The 25,474-nt window shown below is 39.2% G+C and overlaps 1 protein-coding gene across 5 annotated transcripts in view; it reads left to right on the top strand.

Moving 5' to 3' along the window:
- The window catches only part of ZDHHC14 (zDHHC palmitoyltransferase 14), a 79,394-nt gene extending 54,466 nt beyond the window's left edge, over nucleotides 1-24,928 (top strand). Inside the window, exons 4-8 of one of the 5 annotated variants that reach the window (XM_077348828.1) lie at nucleotides 2,966-3,014; nucleotides 8,220-8,322; nucleotides 9,542-9,651; nucleotides 10,461-10,563; nucleotides 21,612-24,928. In XM_077348828.1, the coding sequence (XP_077204943.1) occupies nucleotides 2,966-3,014; nucleotides 8,220-8,322; nucleotides 9,542-9,651; nucleotides 10,461-10,563; nucleotides 21,612-22,013 (767 nt within the window). In that variant the 3' untranslated portion in view covers nucleotides 22,014-24,928. The remainder of the gene's footprint in view (nucleotides 1-2,965; nucleotides 3,015-8,219; nucleotides 8,323-9,541; nucleotides 9,652-10,460; nucleotides 10,564-21,611) is intronic. The other 4 variants (XM_077348800.1, XM_077348808.1, XM_077348819.1 and 1 more) reach the window with 4 other exon arrangements.
- Nucleotides 24,929-25,474: the final 546 nt, after the last annotated feature.

Below are 25,474 nucleotides of genomic sequence, written 5' to 3'. Positions count from 1 at the left end.
GGGGTGCTAATGCGCATGCGCAGCAGCTCCACGCATGCGTGTTTGCGTCCACTGGCGTACCAGAGGCCGCGCCTGCCTCTTCCCCCCTCTCACAGCAAGAAGCTAGCCGGGCCGCGAGCAAAGCAGCCGTTTTGGCGTCCGCTTTGCTTGGGGCCTGGCGAGCTTCTTGCTGTGGGGGGGAGGAGAGGCAGGCGCGGCTGCCGGCGGCCCGGTACTGGTCCGCGGACCGGGGGTTGACGACCCCTGCCATAGAGGACCATACTCTGGTTTCTCTTCAGATCGCAAAAATCTTTCACCCATAGAGGGGTAGCCCACAGTATGAGAGCACAATTACATTTCCCCCCTTTAACCCAGCTTGGTGTAGTGGTTAAGAGTGGTGGCTTCTAATCTGGCAAGACAGTTTTGATTCCCTGCTCCTCCACATGCAGCCAGCTGGGTGATCTTGGGCTAGTCATAGTCCTGTTAGAAGTTGTTCTCACAGAGCAGTTCTTTCAGCGCTCTCAGCCTCACCTACCTCACAGGATTTCTGTTGTGGGGAGAAGAAGGAAAATTGATTTAGACTCCCTTGCGGGTTATAAAACCAACTCTACATCTTTTTCCCCCATTAGAGTAGGAAGTGAAGTATTTTCTGTTATGGAAAGTATATAATATGTAACATACCAAGGATATTATAAGTGTAAAATGCATTGACATGTATCACTGGGAGCTTACTTCAGTTTATTGCATTTCTTCTGTGTCACATAAGAGCCTCTTTGGTAGGGAGTGATCCCCTGTGGATGTAGTGGGGATGCTTCAGCTGTAGAGATACAACGTTTTCCAAGAAAATACACCAAACACCATTGCACATGAGGGGGAGACAACATTTCTGCTTGTACACTAATTCCTTTTACACGTTATTGAGTCTCGGTTTTCTAATCCCAGATATGGAGATGTGTCACAGTTCTATGTTTGCTATACTGAACATACTGTTTTATCCCAGATCAAATAGGTACTTGTACTCCATGATCGAAGCTTGAATTTGTGGCATGTCTGCTTGCAAGATACTGATAACCAGTGTAATATAGTGGTTAGGGAGCTAGACTGAAGTCCAGGAGTCCCCATTCAGTTATAAAGTTCAGTTATGAAGCTCTCTGGATGCTCTTATATAAATCACAGTTTAAGCTAGTTGTCTTGATTGTTGTAAGGATAGAGAAAGAAAAAGAGAACGATGTATCCTGAGCTGCTTGCAGAAAACGTAAAATAAAAATATATTAATAAAATATTTATTTATATTTATATTTTTATACAGCCCTTCCCTATGGCTCTGGGCGGTTTACATAAAATATTTTTGAACATTCACATATAACACTATCAAAATCAATATCAAAATCAATATAACATTATAACAATAACAACAACACATCAACTGGAACAATTAGAACGGCACTTCAACAATAACTTGACAATCCCTCAGTCGGTTCGTTCCCTCAGTCTGGGGGGCACCTGTAGGTGTTATGGCTCAGTCGGCCCCACCAAATGCCTGGTGGAAGAGCTCCTGTTTGCAGGCCCTGTGGAATTGTGGAAGTTCCGGCAGGGCCCTGATCTCTTCGGGGAGCTCATTCCACCAGGTGGGGGCCAGGACCGAGAAGGCTTGTTGAGGCCCGACGTGCCTCTTTAGGGCCAGAGATCCGTAGCCAGTTGGAGGTGGCGGAGCGTAGAGCTCTTCTGGGGGTATATGTAATAGTACATCAGAGTGAAACAACAAGAGGAAACAAAGTAAGCCAACTTGTATACACAATTAGCGACGTACTCCAGAACGCCCTCCCTGCCTGGCAGCCACCCCCCTTAAGGGGATTGTTCGTTGTAATACTTAGCCTAAGGTAAATGCAAAAAATATTTCAATACATGCGCACATATAAAACTTAAAAACTTCAACATATATCACGCACTACTGTACAAATCCAAAATATTTTGACAAGTGTGCTCCAACTCCTCTTGGGGTCTTCTTCAGTGGTCTAATATTTAAATGCACTGATGTGATGTCATAATGGAGATTATAAGGTGGTAAACAATATGACTGGAGAGGCTCCCACACTAATGAAAAGTATCCAAATATATCTCTTGGAGCCCCCCCCCCCCCAATTTATTTATTCTTCCAAGTGCCACCCTTATTGAAGCCCTCTCTAAGCCTGAGTGTATTTTCTTGTGTCTCATTCCATGTGACAGTCCATGAGACATGTCAAAAATGTTTTGGATTTGTGCAATAGTGCCTGATATATGTTGATGTTTTTAAGTTTTATATGTGCTCATGTATTGAAATAAATATTTGCATTTTAATAATACATATTTTGCTGCTGCTCTGTCTTTTAGGTTCTTAGATAATACGTGAGAGTGACTTGTTTATAACCAATCTCTTCAATGTAATTCCTTGCTAAGATCTACTGTGTGTGTAGGACTTAGGCTTTTCCAGAGCTGGCTTCTGAAACACACTAAAGGAATCCAGGTTCCATAGAGACAGAGCCTAGATCTATCAATAGGGATTCAGAGCTGGCTCAGATTATCCTCTTTCAGCTGTATCCAGTGGATGTTGTAAACAGCTTGGAATTTGAATCACATTATGGTATCATTGGCAGGATTTCCTGATCCAACAGAAACATTTTTTTTGCGAGAAATTAAGTTCATGAACACATTTCATGGAAAAATCAGCTTGCAATATTTTCTTTCCATATTAGGGCAGAAAAGAACAGAAGGATAATCAGAAGTCTTATTTATCGGAAACTATGCAGACATCAACTGGTATTACTGAGAAAGTATCAGCATGTGTTAACTCTGATACTTCCATTTTACTTCCATTTTTGCTGAGTAGTTTTAACATCATTTCAAGATTACATTTAGCAATAAACACTGAATTATTCTGAAAATATGGTTTTTAGATTTTTTTCACACGGCTATATTATTATTTAATGTTTACATTTTCTTTTCACAGGATCTCAGAACGCAGGGTTCTTAAGTGCACTCAAAGATAGTCCTGCAAGATATCCTTTTACTGAAATCCATTGCATTCATAATATTGCATTAATTTTAAAGGAACTTCATAATGGATAGTAAATAAATGTCTGTTATAGTGGATAGTAAATAAGCTTCAGGAGGCCCCCATGGTCAACTTTGGCCTCTGCTATGAAGCATAGTTCAGTTATGCACTTCTAAAGCCATTGTTGTTGATAGGCTTAGAAGGGTGTAACTTCCTTTTTAGACTGTTTCTGTAACTCACTAAGCTGAGGCTTTCTCGGCATCAGTCCCCTGTCTTCAACATAGGCATAACACTGGCCTTTATTATATGGATCACAACACTTAACACAACGTATGTTAAGTGCTTTGCATACTGAAAGCTATACCAATGCTGAGGGGCTTTCCGCACTCCTTCAAAATCGCACAATGGTTGCCAATGGTTGCCAACGCTAACGATTTGCCGTTATGCACAACGTTGTTGACAATCTACCACACACCTGAAACCGATCCGCAAAAAGCGCTTCCTTGTAGCGCTTTCAGGGAAATCCCCAAAAGTGGATTCACCCTCCGGAAAGCGCTACACTCCTCCAACCAATCTGCAACACTAGCGGGAAAGTTCTGTGCATTACCATTGTTGTGGTTTCTACAAAGTCCCTCCCCCTGGCTCTCTCCTCTGATCTTCCGGCGAAGCGATCGCCATTTTTTTTCTCCGAGCGAGCGGAGATCAACGCACCGGCGAGCCTCCATTTAGCCAGTGAGGCTTCCCCAGCTGCAGTCCCTCCCCAGAGCTGTTTACAGTCACTAAGCACAAACAACAGAGAAGCCCGTTTGCTGATTTATTTTCCCTTTATTTTTCACACTGTTTTTGGCCGAAAATCACGCCCGTGAGGGAGGGGGGATTTTTTTTTCACTCGGGGGGAGCGTGGCAACGATGAAACGGCAGCTCAAACACACCTGCCAGCTGGATGGGTCTCTCCATTGCAACGAAGCAACGCATATTCGTTGCAACGGGTGTGTGTGTGTGTTTTTTAAAAAAACCTTTCTTAAAGGGAAAGGGGCTGTTTGGGAGCATGCTAACAGCCGCCCATTGGCTGCTTGACGGCCAGGGGCAGGATGAGCTCAGCAATAGCGCTTCCTTTCTAGCGATTTTTGCCGAGACGGGAAGCCTGTGGGAAACGATGGAAAGGCAACTGGATTCCACTACAAAGGCAGGTATGCATAACGACGAATTCCACTATTTTAAATGGCGATTTTTCATTCAGCAAACAATATGCTACAAGGATCCCGGTGCGGAAAGCCCCTGAGTGCTGTTAGTACTAAGCATATTGGAAATACTTTTTGTATGACATACAGATAGTGAAGTGATACAAAGTTTGAATGTATTAGTTAAATTAGCAGTGGCAGTCTCAAACAGAATGAGAATTGAATACCCATGTCACTGTTAAGGTCTGGGTCACATATACAGTGTTTTGTATTATAGTTCAAATTTAAAACAGTTGTATAAACCTATGTAAATATGTATCATGCTATTTGAGCAAGAAAATTAGTGGTGCATTAGAAGTAGAAATGATTTTCTTGAATTAAATTTATTGACAGAAGCAATTTAGCATTATCATAAATGTGTTTATTTAGAAGGCCTATATGCTGGTTCTATCAAGGTGACTAGCAATAAAAATGAACTCGCTAAAAGTACTTGCAAATGTCAGCTTACCTGTGACTGGCAGCTATATATCTAAAAAGAAAATACAAATGAATTTCATGGAAAAGGTAGCTATTAGGGGTGTACAACCTCCCCCCCCCAAGCATTTTTCAGTATGGTATGGTATTGGAATTTTGGATTTTTTGGAAATCCTGATTTTTTTCCAGCTGCCTTATACCCTAAGGTCCCTATAGAATATAATGGGGAATCAATCTGGTGGTATCCAAGGCTCGCAGGGGGGAGGGATTGAGGTAGAGGCACCAAATTTGCTGTATAGCTGGTAGTGCCACTCCTCAAAAAAAAAAACCGAAGATTCAAATAGATTAGATTGGACCAGGAGGTCAAATTCTATGGGTCTCCAAGACGGTGCCCCCATCCCCCATTGCTTTCAATTGAGGGCAAAAACAAATATGTTTGAAATTATCTCGGTCCCTTTAAATGCCTTATCATAGTGAGAAATTCACCCAGAAGATATTTAAAGAGACTGATCCTTTGTAACACCCTTTCACTTTAGCTATCCAGCAGTTCTGAAAAATCCCATTTTTTTTGACAGCCCAAAAAACAGCCAACTGTTTTTTCAGCTCATATTACTGTTCATCTCTATCTCCCTCACCTTCTCTGTGCTGAACATGCTATGTTTTGACTACCTGAGATTAAAATGGGAATTGGCTTAGATTTTATGTGGATCTCCAGTGCATCCCAGGCTACAGCATATGAGAACAGGAAAAAGCTAATACCAGGCATTCTTGTGAAACTTGGAGCACTTCTTTTCTCTAGCTTATGTAAATTTTGAAGCTGTAATCATGCTCAAAGTAACCTGTATCTAGCTGCCACTGCTATTAACTTGAGTTGAACATAAATAATAGTGTGAGTTGCAAGCAGCCCCAGTCCTTAAAAAACACAATGTCTGTAGGCATAACTTCTACCATGTTCACTTATTTGTGCATTCATTGGGTAAACATGTATTAATACACAAGCACTTCTCTGTTTAAATGACTTATGTTAACACACTACGTTCCTAAATACAATAGCCTACAATTAAAAGAATTACAATTCCTTCTAATGATGCATTAGGATTTTCAGCTCTCTGAAAATGAAAGAGCCTTTCCATTGTTCCATTGTTCTAAAATCAAAAGGTAATTGATTCCACACTTGTGGATTATTCTGCAGGAACAATTAGCCATTTAGTTTTAATTTGCATTGAAGGGTGTACCAGTTGGGAAAAGAAAGTATATGAGAGGGGAAAAATCAATTTGAATATGTGTTGAATGATTTGGTTGCTGTTTTGCTAACAAAACAGAATAAAATTGCACCATTATTATAAATTCTGGTTTGAATCAACATAGTTCCATGCCATAAGTAGAAAATAAACATTATTTTCAGTGACTAGACAGTTCTCTATAGCATGGATGGTGGCAGTGAGGAAGAGGCAATTTTGCCCAGTTTTTCTTCCTCAGTTCCCCAGGGAGAGAAATCCTGGCTGTACACCTCATAGCAGTGACTGTCTCCAAGCCCTGGTAGGTGCTTTTCTAAAACCATTTTCTAATACTTAAACCCACTGAGGACATACATGCTAATATTACATATTACCCTTTCTTTTGTCATGGACTACAATTTTTCACTTTAGTTCAAGTCCCCAGTAGAAAATTCCAAGCTCATAATATTTGTAACAGTTGTCTTTTCAAGCCAAAACGTCATCCAATATAAATATAAAATGTTTGACCCATGAGTTGAATTCAGAGGGGAAAATGGCATTCCATTCACTGGAAACAAAAGAGGAATTTTACAGGAAAATTTGAATTTCTATTGTGCTTTGTGCTCTTTCCATCAGAAAAGTGTTTGGGCAATGTCATATCAGACGCATATTCTTTTCATGTTGCCAATTTCAAGTTCTGGAATTCCTATGCTTGCTCTGGTTTCTCTTCCCTGTGTAAATGGTTATTGCTGTTGTTGTTGTTGTTGTTGTTGTTAAAGGTTGCCTTATTCATGGTGGCACCAAAACTGTTGTACGCACACTTCATTTCATTTCTTTCTCCCTCACCTGCTCACTTAACAGTGTTTCCAGTTTGATATGCTAAATGGTAGGGAGAAGGGCAGTGGTTGCAGTTCTGATGCCTTAGTTGAATATATAGTTCATCAGCCTAACACACACACACATAAGATTGTTATTTGGCCAGTTTACAAGCATCTGAAAGACCTTAAGACAAACAAAAAGTCTGGGTTTTGTCTTTGTTGTAGCTGCCTTATTCTTGCTCCTGGATAAAAATGTTCTTTTGGAAGCCTAGGGCCAAACTGGAAGTGATAGCATCTATGGGTCTGACCTGTTGTTGCCATCACCTTTTCAAAGGGACTTTAAAATGCTATGAGGACCAAGTCCTAATCAGGCCTGCAGCATTACGGACTGAGGCATTCTTCTCCCCTCCCCTGTGCCTTTTCAATCCTAAAATAGCGGGTGGGGGGTGTACAGCTATTTCTGCTTTTTAAAAGCTTTGGGGTAGGGTAGCACTGCCACTTTGGAGGTGGCACTTTTAGATTCCTTTACAATTGTGGTGATGTCCATAAGTTGGACCTGTGAACCCTGTCACATGTAGCCCTGCCATTAAAATATACAGAGTTAAAAACTGTAACCATATTGTAAAAACTGCTTACTGGAGGCAATATTTCTTTCTCTGCAGTCCATAACAATGATCATAAGTATGATGATAAAAGAGTTTTTCTGTCTCTGTACAAATATATTTCAATTCTTGTCAAGGCTGTTTATAAATCTCACCCTGTCTCCCTAGAACAGGGACCCCTATACTTTTGAGCCTGTGTGCTTTGGAATTTTGAAATTCAGACACAGTGTGGTAAGTGCAGCCACAAAATGGCTGCTGAGGAGGTAGAATGGTTGTGCCAGCTCATCTTCAGTCACACAGTGGTGCTGTGGTGGCAGCTGCTGCCAAAGTCCCACCTGACACTGCCCACTTTCTAAAAATAATTGGCATGACAGGATAGGAGTCAGCTAGCCCCATAGCACTCATGGGCACCGTGTTGGGGTCCCCTGATCTAGACATTCTGTAACATTGTGGAACTGCAATTATTTCTGCTGTCCTAGTACTGCCTTTGCTACTAAATTAGAACATGGCTTCAAGTAAGCCATGTAAATCCTTGATACTTTTTGTTGTCCTTTTTTTAATCCACATGAGTTGCTTTTTTGAGCTAGGACTGTAGGCAAATGTATTTCTGCACACAAAAGCATAAGAAATGCCTTGATAGACTAGAGTGTCTATCACAGTGTAATCCTATGCAGAATTATTCCAGTTTTAGCTGCTTGACTCTGCATAAGATTGCCACATGCTAGCACTTCCAAAGAGAACTCTTCATGTTCACAAACACAGCATGATGATGCCTATCCCAACATCCTTGTCTCTACCATTTGTGAACACAAGGCTTCCATTTTGACCTCTGTGACCAGGAACCATGGTTAAACTTGGCCCATGATGTGTAAATGGCAATCACTGACTCCATGTAATATTCCTTGACTTTCACTCACTGTGCTGGAAGCTGTGGTGTGTTTCTTCTCCGTATGGTCCATTGTTGGACTCTCAGGTTTTCATACTTATTTGATCAGCTCCAATCAAACAACAAATGAGGATGTAAGTTTTTTATTTAGTGTTATACTTGTTTAATTGTCTCCCTCTTCAACATACTGAGCCTTGGAAATTCTCTCCTCTCCCCTCTTACATGTGTCTCGAATATTGAGGACTTCTTGGTTTACAAGAAACCACATTGTCATTACATTCAACTCAGACAGAATAACAAACAGTGATTTGTTCATTACCCTACAGGCCATGAGGAGACTGGGTTGGAATCCTAGTCCTCAGACAAGAAGACAGACAGCTGTTTGAGAGCTGGCATGGCAGTATGATTAGAGTGTTGGACTAGGACCTGGGGCAACTGGGTTAAGATCTGCTCTGTCATGAAGGGTTGCCAGAAGACCCTGGGCTTGTTTTACTCTCTCAGTTTAACCTACCTCACAAGGATTTTTGTTGTGGGAATAAAATGTAGGAGGGGATAATGATATGATAAGCTGCTTTGGGTCCCCACAGAGGGAAAAGCGGGGTATTAAAAGTAATAATAATATTGTTCAGCACAAAACACATGTAACCATTCTGTCTGCTATTTGTGGGAGACTTTGGGAACCTACCAATAAATGTGTTGCCAGCATGGAACCTTTCCTTAAAGCTGATCTATGCTGGGGGACATACACTACACAAACAGTTTTCCTTCAGAGCAACTGGAGACGTACAGGCTGCATTTAATTCCCCACAGCTTCTCTCTTCTGCCATCCTCTTGATTCTTGACCCAGGCAGTGCTGCTTCCAAAAGACTTGCTTAGGAAGCAGAACTGCAGGAGCCAAGAGGTGTACACAAAGTCTCTCTTCTCTCTGGGTAATAACATTCAGCCTTCCTAGCACTCTCTTCTGCTGGTTTTCCAATGTTATATGACTTCCATAAGGCTGTTCTTTGGAAAACAGCTGGAAAAGTCCTTTACCTTTGGACACTGTATGGGACACCGTCTGTTACATGAAGGGAAGCAGTGAATGTTTGACCATGGGTGACCAAGTTGCAGAGCAAAGCCAATCTCGGGCAAGTTGCTGTTTCTCAGCGTAACCCACTTCACAAGTTTCTAAGAATAAATTAAATCATAGAGTGATATTTATTTTTGCTGAAATATTATGTTTTGGGTTTTTTACAAACCCTTTGGAGAATTTGAGAGGTTATGTACATATTTAAATAAAATATATTTGTAAGTGAAATACACTGGAGAGTGCTATAAAAACATAAATAATGTACTGTGTTCATTTATTACCAGATTAAGGGATCTTGGTCCAGTAAAAGAGGTAAAGAAAACTACAATCCATACAGCTATGGCAATATTTTCACTAACTGTTGTTCAGCACTTTGTGGGCCCCTCTCTCCCAGGTAAGACATATAAAACTATTTGGGTCTCTTGGGAGTCAGGGGAGTTTCACCCTAGTCCTGTTCTTTCACTCAATGAGAAATAAATACATAATGCAGTTATAAGCAGAGTTATACCCATTGATGTCAATAAGCTTAGAAGGGTGCAGCTCTGTTTAGGATTGCATTATTCACATGCAGGACCATTTATGTTGTAGGTATCACAGTCTTTGAATGGCCCACTTGCTGATCATGCACCTTTCCTGGTGGCTGCTAACCAGATACTGTGTAGGGGCCTGCATATTATTTGGGTGCCATCTATCTCTCTACTGCAGCAGAAACAAAGAATTTGGAAATAAATCTTTTGTTAGAGCACAGCCGTTGATTTGGTTTTTATAGATTATGTCTTAAAAGTTATCCTTTTGTTTTCTGATACAGCTCTATTTAATAAATTAACAGTTATGTCATGCTAGGTCCCCCCCCCCAGCAACTGTGGAAACATATGCTCAAAAGTAAACTGTAGTATCTTCTGCCAGACATTTGTTTTATCACAGAAACTGTTAATTGTTACTGTGTTAGAAACTTATACTACTAAATAAAATGTTGTATATTCACTTTGAGTCATTTTGACAATGCTGTGAAATAAATTTGAAAGTGACTTCCAGATTGTAGTTAACTTTTCTCTGTCATATCCATACTATACACATTGCAAAAACTCAAAAATATCTCTATTTTTAATTAACTCACTCACAGCAGCATAGAACCCAGTTTTACTGTTAACTAAAGTGTTCTAATCAAAAGTTTTCATAACCATACCTTTCATTATCTTATAGTTTGATTGACAGAAGAGGATTTATACAGCCAGATACTCCACAGCCAACTGCACCCTCAAATGGCATTACAATGTATGGGGCAACACAGTCTCAGAGTAATATGGTAGGAACCATCCCATAACATTGATCAAGAATCCTCTGAATGTTTCCCTTCTCCACTTTCTTGTGAACTAATCAAGTCACTAAACTAACTGTGCAACTGATACTCTCAGAAGCCTTCCATTAGTGTGCTGTGGTAAGCTTATGGAGTAAGGAAGCAAGGTTTTCATAAGCACTGATAAAAAACTGCCATATCTAAACTAATGAACAACATTGACTGCTGTTCTGCTTACAGAATCTTGAATATTAAATACTGAGGCAAATTGACGTGTACAGGAAGCGTGACCTATACTTTACAAGACTGTTCAGGAGTCAGAGATTGACTCTGGATATTCCAGTAGTATATTTTAAATTCTTTTCTCCATAAGCTGTTGAGTGTGCTGTACTGTTTCTGATACATTTCCATAAAACCTATTTCAGCATTAAAATATTTTTACAAAGAGAATTTTGCATTTATTATGAACACGAATGTGGCCAGTGTACTTGCCGGTTGTGCATTGCTAGGTGTTGAAAAATTGTGCCAATGACACTATGATGTCCTTTTAAAAACAGTACATTTTCATTTCCCAGACCAAGAAATAGATAATAGTGTAGGGAAACTCTCTTAATTGAGAATTTTCATTAAGCATGAATTAAGAGTGGTCCTTCTGCTCTGTACTGGTGTCCAAGATCATGAAGGTTAGATCTAACAATGTATTTTGTGAACAGTAGGCAGCATTAGATCCAGCCCTATGTATTTTGGATGCATGCATTGCTACCTAGTCTCTGAGTAAGGAGAATAAGTACCAGTCAGGCCTTTGTTTGTTAAAGCAGGTTTTTGATAGCTGTGGAAATGCTCTTCTTGTGTCATATCAGAATACTATTTTTAGAACCGAGATTCTAAATTTTGTGTCCATAAAAGGACAGTACTTGTTGAAATCCATCTGCTCAATGTAGTAGTTAGAGAGATAGGAATTGCTTAATTTATCGTTTTTAATATTTGCTAGCAATATTTGTTTCTGAAATTATAAAATCAAATGCACATACATGGCTCCCAAAATCATATGCCTTCATAAGATTTTTTTTAGTATTTGTTCAGCTACTTTTAGCCATTTTAATTTCAGAGCAATTCCATGAATGTGTGTGTGTGTGGGGGGGGGGACTGGAAATAAGGGCTGAATTATTCACTTGCCTTATCTTGATATTAAATAGTTTAAATAGTGTTCTCTCTTTTAAATCCAGTTACATAGGAGAACTTTGTCGTTCTGTAGGCTTTCATACAAATCTCTAAGAGATTGCCAATAAATCTGTACATTTAAACTTTGACTTCAAGTGTCAGATTATTTTACTGTTCCTCTTGTACATTTGACTTTAAGAGGTTTTTTCTCCCTTGCTGCTGTAATCTTATGCTGTCCTTAGCTGGGTGGTTGGAAGAAAAATCATAAATCCTTTAGGCCAAGCAAGTTATTAGCAGTCTTGGTGACTATTCAATGGTTACTAAATATATCTAGATTCCAAATTCAGGCCAAGTCCCTCTACCATGGACTTATTTATAGTCACTGAAGAGCCGAGATTTTGATTTAAAGCCATTCTCACACTGGAAATTTTCCAACATTTACAGAAGTATTTCTCTAGTTAACAAGTGGTCAGTTATTGGATTGAACCACAGCACCAGTACACCTGGTCTATAGCTTTAAAAAAAACTTATATATAAGAAACAACACAAGATGAATAACAACACAACATAACCAACATTAATTGTTATAAAAATTACATAATTTCCCATACATTGCAATCTGAAGATTTCTTCTTATATTTAACTAGGTTTTCCCAGACTGAGTTAAATTCACCCCTTTTACAATTCACTTGGATCTCTTTAATGTTATTATTAGTTTTGTTAAAATTGTTTGTTTGTTTGTTTGTTTGTTTGTTTGTTTATTTATTTATTTATTTATTTATTTATTTATTTATTTATTTATATGCCACCCTCCCTGGAAATCATAAATTTCTTTAATTTATTGCACCATATATCTATTACCAAATTTTCAACATTTTTCCAATTCCTAGCAATAACCATTCTAGCATCAACAATCATAAAGTTCACCAAAGGTTTTTTGTTTACAACATGTATTATGATTCAAAAACAAATTAAGAAGGGCTAAAGGAGCTGATGGTTCTATATTTTCTTTTATAAGTTCTATTTCCTCAAAAACATTTCCCAAAAATCATTTAATGAATGGATAATCCTATCACATATGGATATGAGTTCCAATTGAGCACAGCCTCTCCAACTATTTCTGGAAATAGTTTTTATATCATGTTCTGGAACATTGCTAGATATTGAATTAAAAGAGACTTGCTTAAATATTGTATACCATTCCCCCTTATTGTTCATATGAAGTTCTGATTCCGATATCTTCTTTGTGGTCTATAGCTTATCTTCCTTCCAGCTAGGCAGCTTCATTGCTGTTCTCCCTTTTGGTCTCTACTGTCCCCCAATGCTATGGATAACCAGCCTTATTGTTTAACTTGATTGAATAAAAACTAGGTGATGACATACATTTCAGTCAAGCTTGAGCAGTCATGTAAAAATATAACAAGAATGTGATATGCGTAAGATTATAGGTGTGTTTTTAAACACAGTTTTTAAATTTTCTTCTGATATTGAGAATTATGTTTTCAATATTTCCAAATAAATAAATAAAACTAAGTACATTTAGTAATTAAACCAAATATTTTGTAAGTGATAAAAAGAATATATGGGTTCTGTTGTAGTATCGATGATACCTATAGCATAACTCCATAACATTACATATAATTCTCAACATTACCCCATTTTTGGATACTTTTTGATACCGGATCTATGAACACAGAAAACAGCTCCGGTACTGTTTGGTTCCTCCATCCCTCCATCCCTCACACACACACATACACACACAGACTCCTCCCCGCATTTCCACCTCCCTACTCCCTCCTTCCCTCTAGCTTCCTCAACCTCCTCCCTGGTACCTCCTCTCTTCTTCTCAGAGACACCCAGACACTACTTCCCCCTTCCCTTCTCACTCACTCCTTACCTATCATAGCAAAAATACCCCGGTCTCCTCCAGTTGTGCAGGTGGCACTCTGATCAGAGGAAACAGGCAAGTGCAGCAGCCAGGGTCCTTACAGGCACACATCCAACCTGTGCTCCAACTGTGGCACTGGTTATCAGTCGAATTCTGTATCAAGTTTAAGATATTGGTACTGGTTCATAAGGCTGTCTGTAGTCTGGTCCTGAGCATCTGAGAGACCACCTCACTATATCCCCCGAATAAAGCTCTGTTTTTTGAATACCAACTGGTGGTCTCTGGCCCCTAGGAAGTATGCCTGGCCTCAACCAGAGCCAGGATATTTTCTGTTTTGGCCCCTGCCTGGTAGAATGAATCCTGGAGCACACAAGGCCCTGTTGGAGTTATCACAATTCTGCAGGGCCTGTAAGACTCTTCTGCCAGGCTTTTAGTAGGGGCAAAGGTAAAATCTAGTTACCTACCTATTTATGACCCCACCCACTCTTAGATGACACCCGTAACCTTCCGGACTTCTTTAGTTTCTTTGGGGAATGCAAATTTGAATTATTTAGCTCGGTCTTTGGAGAGGACCCATGTTTTTTGGGCTGTTTTAATAGTGGTATGGTGATAGTTCTGCTTGGGCCAGACCACCACTGCTTCCATAAAAGAGTGTGAAACTACGATCTGGGAAGCCCAGGTTCTTCACTCTGCCATGGAAGCTTGTTAGAGGACTGTGAGCCAGTCACTTTATCTCAGTCTAATGTACCTGACAGGGCTCTTGTAAGGATAGAATTGAGGAAAGGTGAACAATATAACCTGCTCTAGGTCCTCAGTGGGGAGAAGGGTGAGGTAAGTAAATGAGGTAAATAAATAATAAAGCTGAACATTGGGAGTAATTTAAAAAGTTGGTGGATGGGTGGAATGGAGAAAAAAAAGTAGGGAAAGGAGAGGACATGTGATCACCAGGTGGAGAAAAAGAGGAAATAGTGTGGTGAAAGGGATAGGGGGAAATGAAGTGCTTCCTACAAGTCTTTATGGGTTCCCCATTTGTATTATTCTATTCTGTTATACCTGCTCTAACTTCTGGACATGTATAGCTATATATACTCGCTTGTAGAACACCCCAGAAAGCAGCCTTGGCTTTCAATTTCGGATAGAACTTTACATTGGGATGGACATAGTCAGCCATCACTAGAAGGCTGCCCTCCCCAACAATTCCTTCAAACCATGGGAAAGTTTATTATCTGGGTTGCAGACCTATATGCAGACTGAAGTGAGGGAGGGACAAAAAAATTACTTTTCTCCCCCTCTTCCATCACTAGAGAATGTAAAGTTCTGCCTTATTTAGCAGCTTATTTTTGCATGTGTACAAAGAAATCCAAAGAGAAATTGTTCTTTAAGCAGATATAATTCTTCCATGTATATGGACTGCAAGACAACAGATTTTAGATTAAGCTCTTGGGCTATACATAGCAAAATTCAAAACAAGTTAATAAAAATTATGAGCTTATCTATCAATGTATGACTCTAAAATCTGAGCAGGGGAGATTTTCAGCTTCATATTTCAGAAAATGCAAATTAAAAATCCAGCTACTCTGGGACTACATGATTTTTAAAGGTAAGAATTCAGTGTGTATGAGAAAAGGTATTATGATCATGACCCTTGTTGCATAGGGGCCTTTTAATTATTGGTTTCCTTTTATAGACCGCAAAGAGGTAGCCATGTTAGTCTTTTACAGCAAAATAAATCAAATAGCACTTTAAAGACTAACAATATTTATTTCAGTATCAGCATTTATGAGCCACAGTTCACTTTCCTTCAGTCTAGCTGACAAACACCCCTACAAAACCATTTCCCAAACTGGCACTTATTTACATTAATATTATGCAAGGCTTTACAGGAGAATACAACCTTAATTTGAGTCAGATATGTGTAGAAAGGACAGAATTTGCTTTACTACCAAAGCTCAATTCAAGAACATAATGCAAGAAAAAGAGGGAGGTTTACCTGGCCTTGACCTGGGCCAGGGCCTTTTAGGCCCTAGCCCTAATCTGGTGGAATGAGCTCCCAGAAGAGCTGAGGGCCCTGACCAAGCTTGCACAGTTCTGCAGGGCCTGTAAGACTTCCACCAGGTCTTTGGTTGAGGCCAGGGCAGATAAAATTCGGGCTCCCTCCAGGCATGTACTGTCTTTTCTCCAGTTCCATGTAAACCGCCCTGAGCCTCAGGGGGAGGGTGGTATATAAATTAATTAATTAATTAATTAATTAATTAATTAAATAAATATCATTCTTCCATCCAGGGAGTATTAATTGCCAGTCAAGAGAAGCTACAACTCTACTATAGCCAAAACAGATCTTATAATCCTTAAGAAGTATTGAAGGAACTCATCCTGTAGCCGCCTTACAAATGTCTTCAAAGAAGGCACTGCTATTGAATGCTACTGATGTAGCAGAATTTCTGATGGAATGTGTTAAAATGCCACCTGGAGCTTTGTTCCCCTGTGTAATAACCATCCTGCTGCAGGATACCTTCAACATTTTTCTCCCCTTAAGGAGAAGTGAAATGTTACTAACACAGAATCTGATTTCCTGTAATTGACACCTGTATACATGCAGATGCATGGGGCCACATGCAAGACCTTTTCTTTCTGATGCTCTCATGGAGAAAGAGGGAAGATTGAGCTCCTGAACCCTATAAAAGGCAGAGTCACTTTCACATATAATCCAGACAGTTGCCTTAAAGGTACATAGACTATGGAGGCCAAGGCTTCTCCCTGGTGTTACATTTTAGTATTGTTATTCAGAGGTTTAATACAAAAGAACAAGCAAGAAGGAAATCACACAAAGCAAGGTTCTATAACAGCCTTTCTCAACTTTTTTACCATTGAGAAACACTTGAAACATTCTTCAGGCTTTGGGAAATCCTAGAAGTGGTATAATTGTGCAGAATATGGTTGAGAAGCATAGCTGTGTACATGCCTACTAGGGGCTCTTCCCCTTCCTATCCCCTCCAGGCCAATCAATGGCAATATGTGGGGGGGGGGGTGTCAACATGACCATCTATGGTCATATCGCCCAATAAATGTTTAACAATTTTTAAAAATATATTTAAAAATAATTAATTCCCACCCATTTGGGATACCTTTCCAGGGACATTAAGAAACCCCAGGTTTCACAAAACCCTAGTTGAGAAAGCCTGTCCCAGAACATCATAAGGGCAATGGGAAAACACAAAAGGTAATGGGAGAAGTTCAGATGCAAGATGAGATTATGTGACTCCTCCCTCTCCTGTTGGAGAGCTGGGGCACAGAAAATCTACCATGTGGAAGCAGCCTTAGTTACTAAAAAAAATTTGAATTGAAGAACAGATATTCCATTTATAAATAAATGCAAATTTTGTTGACATATAAATTATACAGCAACTATTTCAGCACAAAACATGAATCTATACTTGGAGTTAAATAATGTGCACTCTTAAAATCTGTCCTCCAGAGTAATCCTTGTCCATTTTACAGGGTTCTTGCAAGAAGGACATTTTGAACATATATTTTAAAACCCTAAAATAATTTTACCAAATTATAATGCAGAGTTTGTGCTTTTTTTGTTGTTGTTGTTACCTAGTAAAAATGGCATCCTTTGTCATCTTCAAAATACCGCCTATCTGGCATTAACTTGAAAGAAACAAAGAGCTTTCAAAATGTTTTTTGACTGACATTCCCCACAATACTTTACAGAGCCGGTGGCCTATTTATATATAAAATTGTTTGATAAGAGTATAAGGAATCAACCACTGAAGAAAAATTGTGAAAACGGAGTATATCTAGAAACCGTTTTGGTTGGTCCTTAAAAAATTATTGATACATAAAATTTATTGTACCAATTGACTTGGAAAGGTTCTTTTTTCTCTGTATATGTTTTGAACCTTTATTTCTTTTTTCGTATTGTATCTTCAAAATATCGCCTATCTGGCATTAACTTGAAAGAAACAAAGAGCTTTCAAATGCTTTCTAGTGCTTTCTCAACGTGGTTACAGTGGCTTATTTTATTACTTAAGCTGAATACTGTGAAAGGTGAATTGTTATTCAAGATGGCTCTTTAATGTACAAGATGATAAATATTTTGGCCCTGATTTTCGTTTAAGTGCTTTTCTGGACTGAGGCTGAGGTACAGAGAACTACATTCACAATAAAATGTTTTGTGACAGTAAAGAACGTTTTAAAAAATGACTATCAATTATTAATTTTTACTATGGTTAAAATAAACTTAGCCATTTCTAAGAGCAATGAGAAATAAGACAAAATACAAAATAATTTTAATATAAATAATCTAATGTTTTTGCACACTGCTCTCAGAGACATTCTTTCTATGCCACTAATCAGCAAGGAGGAAAAGGGGCCTCACTAAGGTAAAACAAAGATGAAGAAACAAATTGGTGCAGAGGAAAAAAAACTTTAATAATTGTACAACCTCTACACGTTTCGCGAGCAGTTTCATCAGAGGAAATCTGAAAAAATTTGAAATATGACCCCTGACAAAGCTGCACACTAATACATAGAGCTTATAGAATTATTAAAGATTGTTTTTTTTCTTCATTTTATCCTTAAATTATTAACCCTGCCCTTGACCAACACACACACACATATATATATGGAACTATATATATATTAACAGGGGAATATAATAAAGTCAGAGTCCAGTGGCACCTTTAAGGCCAACAAAGATTTATTCAAGGTGTGAGCTTTCGAGTGCAAGCACTCTTCCTCAGGCTATAATAATATATAATAAACAGTTAAATAAATGATGTATTTACTGCAGAGAACTGAATTTATGAATACGCTGTTTAGGCATCCTACAATGCCTAATTCAATTCAATCAAATCACAGGGTATTTCTTTCAAGACAGACTCTTTGAACCATACTTCAAACCAACTCAACCACCCACCTGGATCTATCTTCATAGAACCACTGTTTCACCTCTTTGTGGGAAATGAGGATTGACCTGGATAACCAAGACTAGCCTGATCACATCAGACTTCAGAAGCTAAGCAGAGTCAGCCCTGGTCAGCATTTGGACTACCAGGAATACCAGGCTTGAGATGCAGGGAAAAGCAATGGAAAACCACCTCTGAAAGTCTCTTGCCTTGAAAATCCCACCAAGGGTCATTATAAGTCATCTGTGACTTGATAACAAACAAACGAGCAAAGAACAGTGTGTAGGTCCTGATTTGGTATAATTTTTTTTGAAAGACCAGTCAAAACTTCTTTGACTACCATGTGTACAGGATGATGCATATTTTTCAGGTCCCGTCCACTTTGGTGCTGTTATCCTTCCCTCAGTGCATGCATTGGCTATTTCCCCTCCACTGGAGAATTTAGGGGGGGGGGGGTTAAAATTGGTAGTAAGTATATTGCTGTAGCATTATAACAATCCATTGTAATAATGGACTGCTTCCTAGATTTATTTGTTTTTAAGTAAGACTCTAGCCCTTTTTGTTGCAGAAAGATACAGGGAAAGGTACTGCTGCATATTTTTCTCTATAACCTGGCAAAGGGTTAGATATATACTGTTTAAAAAATGAAAGCTAGGAATGGCTATATTGCAATAGATCATCATTATAATAGTATTATAGTGATTGAATAAGGTAAAGGTAAAGGTATCCCCTGTGCAAGCACTGGGTCATGTCTGACCCTTGGGGTGACGCCCTCTAGCGTTTTCATGGCAGACTCAATACGGGGTGGTTTGCCAGTGCCTTCCCCAGTCATTACCGTTTACCCCCCAGCAAGCTGGGTACTCATTTTACCGACCTCGGAAGGATGGAAGATGGAGTCAACCTTGAGCCGGTTGCTGGGATTGAACTCCGAGCCTCATGGGCAGAGCTTTCAGACTGCATGTCTGCTGCCTTACCACTGTGCACCACAAGAGGCTCATATAGTGAATGAATATTACTGATCAAAAGTCTGAAAAGGTCTGTGGTGGAAATGGCAGGTGTGGAGGGTTGAAACATGAAAAGGGCAGTGGAAATTGTCCTTGTGAATGCCTCTGCATTGACAGTAGCAATATGAACTATAAGGACAATTTCCTCCATGCAGAAAAAGCCACAAGAAAATGTGGCTACAGATGTGAACACGGAAAATTCCAATTCAAATGTCACATCTGTAAACCACATCAGACGCGCCAAGGCTCTTCCCAGGGCCCTGAGAAGGCCGCGTGTCTCGGCCGGGTTGGTAGGGGTGGCCTCGGCCTTCTTCCTGGGGCCCGGAGAAGGCCGTGAGTCTTGGCCGGGTGGGGGGGGGGCTTGGGGGGAAAGCCCTTCCCCAATGGCCGAAAGCGCACTCACTGGCTCTCAGAGCGAGCGCTCACATTCCCGCCCACTGGGGACAGCCTGTCACCTGGGAGGGTTGAAAAAGGCCTTCCCAGGCTGCCGGGAGCATTCCTGCCCGCCTGGGAATGCCTCTAGCCAGGCTGTGGGGTTACGTTCTGGGGGGGGCCCGTCCCAGCCGCCCTGCCAATGCTGCCAGGGCCGCTGGGAACGGCTAGTGCCCGCTGTGTTTTATTTCTAGTTAGCTATAAATGTGGTTTGGGACAAGCAACTTTCCCTCATTTACACAGGTGTTTAAGGGTTGAAGATAATGTGTGGGGAGTGCTTTGAACCAGAAGGGTGTAACTAGCTATTTTTTATTATGGTGATTCATAATAATAATATACAGATTTAATATGGAACTATATACTCCTTCAAAATGATCTGTCTGGAATTGTTTTGGATAGGCAGGCTATAATTGCTTTAAAATAATTGTAATTTAACCAAACTTTTAAAACGGGATCACTAAGAGAAAACCCAAAATTATGACAATTTTAATATTATTTATGAACCTAATAAAGAGAAACACTACTGTTAAAAATAATTGCAAAAACGGTATGCATGTTATTTTTAAGCAATTGCATTATGAAATATATGCTGATTGCTGATTTTTACGTCTGTATACATTTTCATTAATTTTGTAAGTTATTTTTGACCCTCATGAAACTGAATAGCCTAATAACTATATAATGTTCTCATTCTATAGTGTACCAGTTATTTGTAGGCATATCTATATATGCCTGTACAAAGCAGTAATCACTTGGGTGCTTTTTTGTATGACTTTGACCTTTCATAATGGATCAAACCCATGTCCTGTCTAACAGCAGCAAAATCAATTAACCTGTTTAGCAGCCCTTTAATATGTAGTAGTCCCACTGACTTCATAAAGTTAAACTTTTTTATTTTGTAGCTTTGGCAGAAATCAGAAACTTTGTTTCAGTATCACTCATAATTAAGGTTATCTTTGCATGCATATGTTCAAATCCACAGCATTCTGCATGATGGTTCATACTATGCATCAAGAGACACATTAAATGTGCACTTTCTGTGAATTTCCATAGTATGGTGCTTTCTTTACCTATAGCATGTTATCAAAAATCATGTTAGCTGGTGTCATGCTCCTTCACAGCTCCTTCTGTGTCATGTTAGCTAGGACATGTTGCCAAAAGCATGAACTTTGAACATGTAAAAATGACAACGGAGCTAGTTACCATAGATGCAGCATCCTAGAGGTCCTAGTCTGTTAGACATATGTGCGAAGTCATCCTAGAGAAATTGGAACCAAATTCCATTGTCCAGCTACTGTTAGAAAAGGTTCCTGGTATTATGTAGTGATACTCTGACCAAGAGTAGTCACCAGGCTCACACAGAAAAATAATTACTTGTGGGTGAACTATCTGTATTACTAAGAGATGGTTTCCTTGGAGATAAATGACAACTTTGGCTCTTACTTACAACAAATGCTTGTCTTAATATCTGCTGTCACTTTCCTGAAACACTGAGATGTTGTGCTTGCTCTGTTTGTCAAGTTTACAGAAGACTGTTTGCTAACAACTCTCTTCTTTCTCCTCACAATCCATTCCTCTTTTGCCCACATCCTTCCATTTCTTTCCTTCTTCCTTTCCCATATGCTGTGTGTTTTATTATGGCATCCTTGAATCCTTCAGTGTGATCAAGATCAGTGCATTCAGAGCACTAAATTCGTTTTGCAGGCTGCTGCCACACCACTACTCCAGAGTGAGCCCAGCATTACTAGTGAAGAGCTATCTTTACCAGGAAAGACCACTCTCGGTGCTCCCTGTGCTGTGTTAACACTGGGGCAGCCAACTCCACCCTCCTCCATGCCAAATCTTACTTCAGACACAGGTTTGTCAGACATGATCCCATTGAAGGAGGATCCAGACAGTCATCAGTTTCTTACTCCTGAGGAAGCTCCATCACCACCTGGAATCTTGCCATTGGGGAATCCTATGACACACAGCCATACCATGCATGTCCTCAGCCTAGCCAGCCAAGACTCATTGCATGAAGACTCAGTACGTGGCCTTGTGAAACTCAGCTCAGTCTGAACGACTCTCATCATACAGATCTGATTTACCAACAGTAACAAATCTGGAACACTTTTAGACTCTCTGGTGTACACATGTCATTGAAATTTTGCTGCGCAATGGATTCTGCTAACAGGACCAGTTATTTTTGTGCAGTGGATTTACGACATTCTTTAATAGTATCGGTGGCTTGGATTTGACAGCAATGTTGATGTCTCAATGAAAACCAAAATGTACATTAATTCTGGCTGGCAATATAGTCCAGTCCAGTCCAGTCCAGAATCCTTGTTCTACAAAGGTGATTATTATGGTACTTTAGAAAAGTACTGCATATAAGCATCATGGTCCATGTTTATGAGACTACTGTGTAATACTGCCTTTGTAGCCAGTGGGGGGGGGCACACTTTTCTTGTTACTGTGCTACTAATATTTGAAACAGGAACTTACCATTCCGTTAACACAAAAACAGTAAGGACTGCCATTGTGGATTTGCATGCCACGCTACATTGTATGTTACAGTAGTGCTGGTATTGAAAGAAAGTGCTGCTTTATTTTTTGTGAATTCCAAGGTACTGTTTTATGTAAAAGACAGTGCAACAAATCTAATGGACAAATATGATGTGTGTTTTCTGACTTAGTCAAGTTTATTATAAATAAATGAGTTGATGGTATTTCAGATGTGAGGGATTTTTGCATATCATTTTAGTGTTGAGTATATAAGGGTATCGTGTTGTGCCATATCATGGTTTTTTCTCTGCCACCTGCTATTCCACACCTCATCCTTCATGACTACATTCCATGTGGACATCTAATAAAATTGCATTCTATGCGTCTCTGGATATCTTTTTGGGGCCACATGGATTTCAGTTTCTCTCAAGTATATGTAATTGAGCACAAATGTATAGCGATGAACCAATTATGAACTCTTTTGTTTCCATATTGTGTGTGATTTTATAAACAGGCTGTTTAATTTCAGGACACAGTGTCTTCAGCTAAGCTAATGCTGAAAGAATTTGAAAGTAATATATTCTTTGGGTCCTCTCCCAGTGGTATCCAGGAGAATCTCTGAAGTATAAGGTTTGCAAAAAAGGATGCCAAGGGTTTCACAAAGGAATAGATACGATGCTGGAATATATTTGATCATTAATTGACATCCAGTCCATAATTATTCTCAGCTATATTTTTTCTAATATTTAAGAGTTCTGTATTTATGGTACATAATTGTTTAATGCTTTAATTTTGGGGTTAAGCAAAATTAATTGTAACTTTAAAACAATCCCCTCAGGGACACCCCAAGAGGAGGCAATGAGAATGGTGTATCTCATTGCATCTCGCCTTGCTTTGAAGATGCTAGGACCTGCAATAATCTCTTCTCAGGACACAATTGAATGCAGAGTATTTTCAGAATTCTAAATCATCACTCCAGGCAACTCTTTTCTAAAAAAAACACTTGTATCATGAAGGTATTATGAGTTTCTCGCATTTCAGATACATGGAAAAACACATTTAGAAGAGACTAAAAGCACAATTTAAATTGGAATAATGCCATCTCTGTTACAGAAATGCTAGCAAGTGCCCTCACACTGTGTACAATTTTGTAAAAGGGTTTTTTTCTGAACAGTGATAAGACTTTCACTTTTTTGCATGTATAGAAAATTGGAAACAGATTTTGATATCCACGGGCTCCTTGTTTTTGTTTTCTTTTTTTGCAGAAAGCTATGCATGACCTGCAGTGATCTGGTCACAGACCATTAAAGTGTAATGGTTGTGGGCCATTAAAATGTTTACAAGTTTTCACATTAAGTGATATTGCCTCTTTTGCTGACTGACCTCATAGGATTTCTTTAAAATCCTTCATATATTATTTCCTTTTATCATAAATATTCCAAAGGAGAAACAAAACTACTTTGAGATGACTACTCTGGGCTCAGTTTTTTTATTGCTGTTCTAGCAAGATGTAACAGAAGGATATGTGCCACTATAAGTACCAATACCACAGCAGCAAAGATGGTAGGGGGTCCTCTGCTGTGGAGGAGAATGTGACTGACCTCCTCCATAAAGCAGTTGGACACCTCAGAGGCAACAATCCCAAATCAGGTTGTGAGCTGATAATGTGATGAAATGGCCAGATTGCACAGTACAGTTCTAGAAGGTTGGGGGAGTCTGAGGTCTTGCTACTCTTCCTTTCTGTCATGTGTACCCTGGTTTTGCTGCAGTTTTAGTGAGGGGAAGGAAGGCTGTCAAAAGAAAACACAGGCCTTTGTTACTCACTGCATTAAGATAGGGTATCTAAGCATTTTCTGGCAGTAGAAGATATGTCAACATAATTGCCTGTGTGGGTAGTATTACTAGTAGGGAATTAATTTTAAAAAACTGTATTTGATTAGTTAAGTTAATTTGTTTAATAAAACTGGTCTTAACATAATTCTGCAGAAGCCAGAACATAGACCTGGTATTCCCCACAGTGTAGATAACTGATAATATTTTACTCTGCCATTATGACTTCACAACTGTGGAGCTTACACAGAAGAGGAGAACTCTTTAAAATGCATCTGCTTGCATTTCCCCAGAAATCCTTTAAAAAAAATAGCAACATTTGAATGACCTTGCCATTGGAAAATAGTCAACAGCACTGTGCATGATATAGGTCCACAATATGATATTGGTAATGGTTTGACTGGGGGAGGGGAATAAGAATATCATGTAATTGATTTTAAGCATCACTCTAGTTTACGTAAAACTTTAAACTGCAGCACCTTGCTTATTGGGTTCTGGATTTTTATTAGTACTTGAGGGAACAAAAATGCTTGATGACAGAAATAAAGTACTGTGAATACCTATTTTAGAACAAATATTTTCCATTGCATTGATGTACAGTAATTTTTGGCTGTTTGTTTATAATCTTTTTTGACTTTGTGTTGAAGAATAAAATTACTGCATTTTTAAGCACCTCTTTCTATTTTAAGATCCTTCCTTTGATTTAAAGCTCTCCTCTTTCTCTTCTGCATCTTTGATGGTTTATCTGCTTACCTTAGTTGCCATGACACTTTGGCTCTCTTGTACTGTTGGCTCATGATGACGTCTGCTGGGAAACAGTGGAATGGAGCATGTGTTCCTCCATTTGCATCTGGCAATCGTTTCAGGAGCAGAACTGTACACATTGCCAATGTGTAGATCTATTATGACTTGCTTATCTAGCAACTGAAACAATTCCACATAAACACACTTTCCAACTCAGAAGTTCTGCTGATTGCATCTATTTCTTTCTACCTTTAAGTTTTAACAGTGCAATCTATGCACCATTACTGTGTTCTGAGCCCATTGAGATCAATGGAGCTAGGCTGCAATAACTTGGCATAGGTTTGTGCTATGACAATTCCTATTACTCATTTCAGTGGACTTAGAAGGGTATAACTCTTAAATGTGTACCATAAGACTCTTATGCAAATACAAATATCAGATTTTGAAGTGACCAACAAATT

Source organism: Paroedura picta, chromosome 1, assembly GCF_049243985.1.
Source record: "Paroedura picta isolate Pp20150507F chromosome 1, Ppicta_v3.0, whole genome shotgun sequence".
NCBI classification, from domain to species: domain Eukaryota; kingdom Metazoa; phylum Chordata; class Lepidosauria; order Squamata; family Gekkonidae; genus Paroedura; species Paroedura picta.
Note: the sequence above shows the minus strand (reverse complement) of the source record. Positions and strands in the feature narration are given on the sequence as shown.